Raw genomic sequence first — 7,576 nt, forward strand, 5'->3', positions numbered from 1 at the left:
AAAGATATATATATATACACACCATGAGAGAAAGCATCCATTCCCATCCTCACAAATCCAGCCAAAAACAAAACACTTATTGATCCCTCTTATCCTTTCTCAGGGTTGAATTGCCAGTTTAACCATGGGTTTTTCAAAGAGAGGTGCGGCTGAGATTGTTTTGCGGGTGACGGCTGTTGTTGCCTTGTTGCAGTTCTCCCATGCAGCTGTTTACAAGGTTGGAGACAGTGCTGGTTGGACCTCCATTGGCAACCTTGACTACAAACAATGGTCTGCTACTAAAACCTTCCAAGTTGGTGACATTATTCGTAAGTTTCCCTTTTAAGTTCTTAGTCTCTCCTTGATGTTATAGATGATCTTTCAATATTTAGCTTATTTTTGCCCCCATTTTTCATCTTTGGCTTATTCCATTTACTGGGTTTATTACTTACATTAGCTTTGTTCTTTTAAAAGCAGGTCTCACCTATTTTATTTTCTGTTTATTAAAGCTGGTTCAAATGTTTGGGATTTTTGGTACGGGAAGGCATTGCACTGTAAAAATAAATATGGATGCTTCTTAATTAAAAGTTAATTTTTATTGTATCTCTTTTTACTCAAAAAATAGATAAAATAATCCATCCATGATCAATGAGTAAATTAATTTTTTTGTAAAAATTACATCAATTTTTATTGTTAAAAACTAACTCCCATATGTCAGCATGATTACACGTGGCAATGTGTCATTTTTTGAATATTCTATCATCAATAATAGTTTTTAACAGTATAAATGGATGAAATTTTTATAAAAAAAAGACCAATTTGTTCTTTGATTTAATGTATAAGGATTGATTTTTCTATTTTTTAAGTAGAAGAGAAAAAATGTAATTTGACTCTTAATACAGAGGCCTCTATGTTATTTTTACCGGCATTGCACCGAAAGAGAGAATTCAGGTTTTAGATATATTGTTAGCAGGGTAGTCATGAGTCTTCAAAGGGGCATCATGAACGGGTAAAACAGATATGGATATTTTAATTATATCAAAAAAGGGTTAATATAACTTTTAATCCCTAAACTTGGTAATTAGGTCCACATTGATATTTGAATTGGCAATTAGGTCCATTTAGGTCATTAAATTTAGATTCCATCAAAATTTGATAACGTAGCATAATCTCAGAGTATCACATCATCAAACTTTTATTTTTACCAAATTTAAAGGCCAAATTAGACCTAGTTGCAAAGTTTAAGTATAAAAGTGAAAAAAAAAAAAAGAGTATAGGTACAAAAATGGACCTAATTGTCAAGTTCAGATATTACAAGTTTTATTAACCCATTTTAAAAATATACCCTGTTTAATTATTATTTTTATAATTCTGGTGCAATTCTGTATAAAAGAATTTGGCAACAATTTATCCATTTTTCAATCAGTTCTTCTTGATATATATGTTGATTGAATGATATAGCAATATGTTAATGCGCATGCATATAGGTTTTGAGTACAATGCTCAGTTTCACAACGTGATGCGAGTAACCCATCCTATGTACAAAGCCTGCAATGCCTCGGCCCCTTTGGCTACCTACACTTCTGGCAATGACACCATCAACATTACCACTAAAGGTCACCACTATTTCATCTGTGGTGCTCCTGGACACTGTCAAGCTGGTCAGAAAGTCGACATCAACGTGCTTCACACATCCGATACAGCTCCGACTACGGCTCCCGAGGGATCAACAGCCGCTTCAGTTCCATCTGCCAGTAGTCCTGCACCTTCGCCAAGCAGCGGTATCTCCTTGAGAGCTTCCAAGGGGAGTCTAATCACTAAGCTTTGTTTAGCAATGGCTGGTTTTGCAGTTTTTGTATCAGGTTTTTATTGAACAAAATTTTAGATTGATTTTTGTTATATGTGGAATGGTTGATATACTTCTATAATGTCATTTGTTACACTACAGAGAGAGACATGTATTTCTCATGGAATAATATTTGTTATATTGCTGAGCAGCTCCTTTATTAAGGCATTTGGCTTTTATCATTTTTTTTTCTCAATGATTCCTATTAATCATGAATATGAATATGTATGTTGCTAGTTGAAGGAGAATTATGTGCTGGTGTAATGGTTAGGGTGTTCATCGTTCCAGGTGTGGTCTAAGTTTGAGTCGTGTTAATTACGTTGTTCTTAAGAGTTTTACTCTTCTCTTATAATTCACCAAAAGAAATTACTTCTTGAAGGATATATATTTATTTCCAGCTCTAGCAGTAATGGTATGAGATTTATTTTTTGTAGTGAGAAATTAAATTATATAAATCTTAAATCAAGTGAGGTTGTAATAATCAAGTGATTATTTCATCATTTTAAGGGATTAAACATAATTTTTTTTATTTTAGGGTCAAAATATAATTTTTGAACTCACGTGTATACATTACAAATTGTATACAAATGACTTAATAAAAAGCGTGCCACATTGATAACGGGGTTAATGAAATGTGAAAATTAACCTAAATTAAAAGTTTGATATATACAAATGTACCAAATTAAAATTTGTGTATAACGTTATAAATTATATCAAAATTAATGTATAATTTTAATATTTATCCGAAATATTTTAACCCTTACATCATATTAAATCCTTCTAAATAATATATTTATAATTTAACTTATCAGTTTTCATTTTAAAAGCTTTTACTGCCCATGTTAATTATCATTTATAAATTTAGCTTTCATAAAATATTAATCAATCCGAGATAAAAGCATCATATCAATTTTTATATTATTCTTCAAATTGCATTCCGGTCCCTCTACTAAGGGTCAGTTCTTCATTGCTTTTGAAAAGTGCTTTTGAGAAGTGCTGTGGAAAAGTGCTTTTGAAAAGTTTGATTTAAAATTTGAGTGTTTAGCATTACTGTCAAAAAGTGCTTTTGAGAAATAAAATGTCCATTTTAGACATGTTATAACAAATATGCATTTAAATAATATTTAAATTAGTTAATATTATTATATTTTAGTAAGAATATAAAAATTTATTATAACTTCTTGTTAATATTTTAATATATAAAATATAAATTTTAAATATTTTAAGCAATAAATATTAATTATGTATAAAATTTAATTAGAATATATAAACTATATTTTAAATATTTAAATATAACTATTAAATATTTGTAATTAGTATTTTTAAAAATATTTTTTATTTTAATTAATGATTTTAACATATTTGTAATTAAGTATCAAGAAAAAAACGGAAAGTACTATATTATTGGAGGGTGAAAAGTAATTAATCACTAAAAGTGCTTTTGGGAGAGGAAAAGCTAAAATTTTAGCTTCTCCTTTTCAAGTCTTTTAAAACTTCTGAAAAGCTAAAAATTTCAAAAAAAGCGAATTGTTCTGCATAACTTTTCTTCCAGAAGTACTTTTGAAGCCAGAAGTGCTTTTGAAAAGCAATGAAGAACTGGCCCTAAATAACGAGTAACTAATCCTCAAATGTTAGATTAAGTTGCAAAATAATTTTTCTATTAAAATTACGTCATTAAATGCTAATTTTGGAGTTTTATATAATAATTTTAGTCCTCATCATTTACATATTTATTCAATTTAACACATACTCTTTTATTTAGAATAAATTAATTCTTGTTCTTTCAATACTAACATGGCATTATTTTGTAATATATCACGTAAATAAATAATATAAAAGATTCAAAATTATAAAACATTATAAAATAAAAATTTCGACCTCCAGTAGATTTCTTTCTAACTCACTATCTTTCTAATAATATGATGAATAAAGTTTGTACAATTTATATTTTTCTTATGATTAACTCCATTAAAACAATTAAATTTGATAGGGAATTTTAGGGTATAATATAGGGCCATGTTAGTCGACTATTGAGCTTGCGTACCTGCCTTGAAATTTAGGAAATTGTAGCATTTGTCCAAGTAATAATTAAATATGGAAGTCAGTTCATCATTGTCTATCAAATATTATTCTAAATTTATGTTTGTTGGCGTAGTTTAGAAAATTTGTAAGTTTACAAAATAAGTGTGATATCAGTTTGATTCGATTTAATTTTTTTAAATTTTTAAATCTTTTATTATAATTTAGTTTAGTTTTAATTTTTATATTACTTTTTGTTTTAATTTTTAGATTTATTTTAATAAAATAAATTTTATTTTTGTGACTTTTGAATATTATTTGACAAAATTTCAAGGTCATTTTCATAAATATTTTTAAAAAACATTAAATTTTCAATATCTTTTAAATTATTTCAACTGTTTTAAATATAAAATTTTTATTCTTATATCATACAAATTTAAAATTAATTATATATTAAATAAAAAAACATAATTCGATTCGATTTCGGGTAATTGTGGTTTTTGAACTTTCATTCTATAAATTGTCTAAATAATTCGGTCAAATTTTTTACTCAATCTTGTTGCAAGACCTTTTTCGAGAGAGTTAATCCACTATTCTCAATGAGTACAAGTTGTGATATAAGTTTCTTAACTCACTAGATAACATAACTCTTCGTCTAAAACTTTCCTTCTTAAAAGCTTAAATGTAAATCAATTGACCCAATTTAATTTATTTACTATATGTACTCTCGATTCATACATTTAATCAAACAAACCACACGTATGTAAGAGTTAATATAATTTGTTAAATTGTAATCATCTACTATCACTTAATTCCATTAAAGTAGTCACAAGTTGAAAATTTATTCTCTTATTTGAGGAAATTTAGATTAATTTTGATTTCAATAAATAGCTGATAACAATTTTCATGATTCATCAAAAAAAGGTACAAATGTATTTGATAAAAAATATGGTAAGCCTTAACACTCTGCCAGCTTTACATGCTTGGTACTCTGCTGCCAAAATTGAATTGAAGGACATATAGACTAACATGTAATCTAGAGGACAAAAACTTTTAATAATATGTTTGTTGAGTGGTATTTTGTGTATCTTTTTAGATGGATTAATCCTGTGTATCTATATGATTGTTGAGTGGTATTTTGTGTATCTTTTTAGATGGATTAATTCTGTGTATCTATATGATACGATTATTATTCATAAATGTGACATGTTAAGTAAGTCTCTATGTATGATGAAACATACCCTACCTTAAAGATAATACATATATACTCGAAGTAGATTCGCACCATGTGTAGGCGAACTCATATTACATATAACACGTCCTTATATTGGGTTCACCTATATTACGGATGTGTGAGTACCATGCATGTGCAAACCCATACAGAATGTGGATCAGGACTTGGCAAACTAGTTGGTCAATAAATTGATAATAGTTAGTATCACAAGAAGTTTGAACTTTAAACTTGCGAAATGAAAGCACATCAAATGAACTATATTAGAAAATGTTAATTCTTTTTAAATAGAAATTCGAATGGATTTGAGTTTGCATAGATAATGGTTTTCTTATACGAATCAAGTTTGAATATAAATTTCTATTGTATGTATTTTTTTAGTTGGTATCTCCCTAAAGAGCAAATACAATAATTTCAAAAACATTTTAATCTATATTGGAAATTTTAAATTTTAAAATTTCTAAAAAATTAAAATTCTTTTCTAGTTTATTTAGTTTTATAATTTTTTGAAAAATTGAGAAAAATATAATCTCTTTTTATTTTTATATTTTATGATATTTAAAAATATTTTTTATTATTTATTAACATAACATATAAAATAAAATCGTGCTACATCAACAATAAAATATTAATAATCAATTTACTCTAAAAATAATATAATATTAAAAAAAAAACTTCAATCATACTTTTACCCAAATCATATACATGCAAATGATTAGGCTTGAAAAATAATGGACTATATTTAATTAAAACTCTGAAGTTCAAGCAGATCCCGATATTTCACGTCTAGGGCACGTGACACCTATCTGCTTACAAGCACACAACACATGACTGTTCCCCTCCCACACTATGCTCACATTGCCACAGAAAAACGAAATCAATGTTAATTACTGTTTTAACATCAATGTGCATTTACTATATTACTTTTATCTCAATCCAATTAATAATAAAATTTTACTAATTTAATTTTTAAATATACACATATTTTTAAAAACCCAAAGAATTTTTATGGTGGGTTTTAATGAGGTTTGTGGCAGTCACTTTTAATAAAAATATTTATTTTAATCTTTTATTTAATTCTTTATTTCTTTCAACTTTTAAATTTATATTATTTATCAAATCACCTTAAAATAATATATGTTAACTTTATTAATGTAACACCCATGTATATGTCACAATTTTTATATTTTTTATTTTTATATTTAAAAATTTTAATTAATTACTAACATAATATCTACATCAATTTACGTGTATATCACATTGACAAAATTAAAAGAAATTAACTTTTTTATAAATATATTTTGGGTTATGAATTAAGAGTTAAAACCAAAAAAAATGTGGTAAAAAAACTACCCTTATTTTTTTAGAATACAATATGCTTTCCCACCACTTAAACAAAGTACTATTAAAAGAACAAAAAAAGTGAAGTTAAAATATAATAATTAATCACAAATGATATTTATGTAACATTAAAAAGAGTTTTAAATTGTCTTTGATACCTAAACCCCGAAATTATTGACATGACCATGTGATCCTTGATTTAAAGATCCCATCACCCTATCCATGTCACACCACTTCCACCCTAACCAAAACAACACTTTCCACTCCTCAAATATCTCACCCATAATAAATTTTAGGTTATAAATTCCTATATTCTTTACAAATTTGAAATTTAGTCCTTATATTTTTATTTCTAAGAATTTAGACCCAAATTAAATAGTTACTAATATTTTTTAGATCAAAATGTCACACCAATAAATTTGACAAAAAATTATTTGTGTTAATAATTAGATTTAAATTGAGAAATCTAAAAAGTAAAATGACTAAATTCTAAATTTATTAAAACTATGAACTTATGACATATTTTAATCTAAACTTTATTTGACAAAAATTATGATTTAAAATATAATATAATATGGATAAATATATATTTTTATATAAAGCTTACTTCTACACCCTTAAATAGGAAGAAAAATGTGTTCAAAGTGCTTGAACCTACATTTTTTAGTTGTCTAATAATAATATTACCAATTATGCCTATAAATAATATACTAGATTTTATATAAATAATAAAATTATAAGATAATTTAAAACAATTATACTTATAAAAAATACATGAATATAATATAAATTAACAAAATTATTTAACACTTAATATCTGGTTCTTTTAGTGGATGAGATAAATCACAAAACCACAGCTGAATTTTAATCTAATGTTTAAAGCAATATATAAAATTTAACGCTATAGAATTACATACATTTTAATTTAATAAAAATAATTTATTTATTTCATATTAATAAATATAACTGTTTGTGTAATTAAAAAAATAAATGTAAAATGAAGCCATGTGGATTATGATGATAATAGTTAAAAGGTTAATGATGAAAGTTTGATAAAAGAAATTAGAACTAAATTGACAAGTGATATAAATATTAGAGGCTAAATTTATTATTATACCTTTTACCTACTAAAACAAGGCGCGTAAAAACTAATGTCGGAG

At 25.9% G+C, this 7,576-nt stretch overlaps 1 protein-coding gene across 1 annotated transcript; it reads left to right on the forward strand.

Annotated features, from left to right (window-relative positions):
* LOC108456259 (mavicyanin-like) lies at positions 1–1,989 on the forward strand. Its single transcript, XM_017754856.2, has 2 exons — positions 1–308; positions 1,467–1,989. The coding sequence occupies exons 1-2, from the start codon at positions 125–127 to the stop codon at positions 1,850–1,852; spliced, it is 570 nt and encodes a 189-aa protein (XP_017610345.1). The 5' UTR covers positions 1–124; the 3' UTR covers positions 1,853–1,989.
* Positions 1,990–7,576: the final 5,587 nt, after the last annotated feature.

Source organism: Gossypium arboreum, chromosome 9 (assembly GCF_025698485.1).
Source record: "Gossypium arboreum isolate Shixiya-1 chromosome 9, ASM2569848v2, whole genome shotgun sequence".
NCBI lineage: Eukaryota > Viridiplantae > Streptophyta > Magnoliopsida > Malvales > Malvaceae > Gossypium > Gossypium arboreum.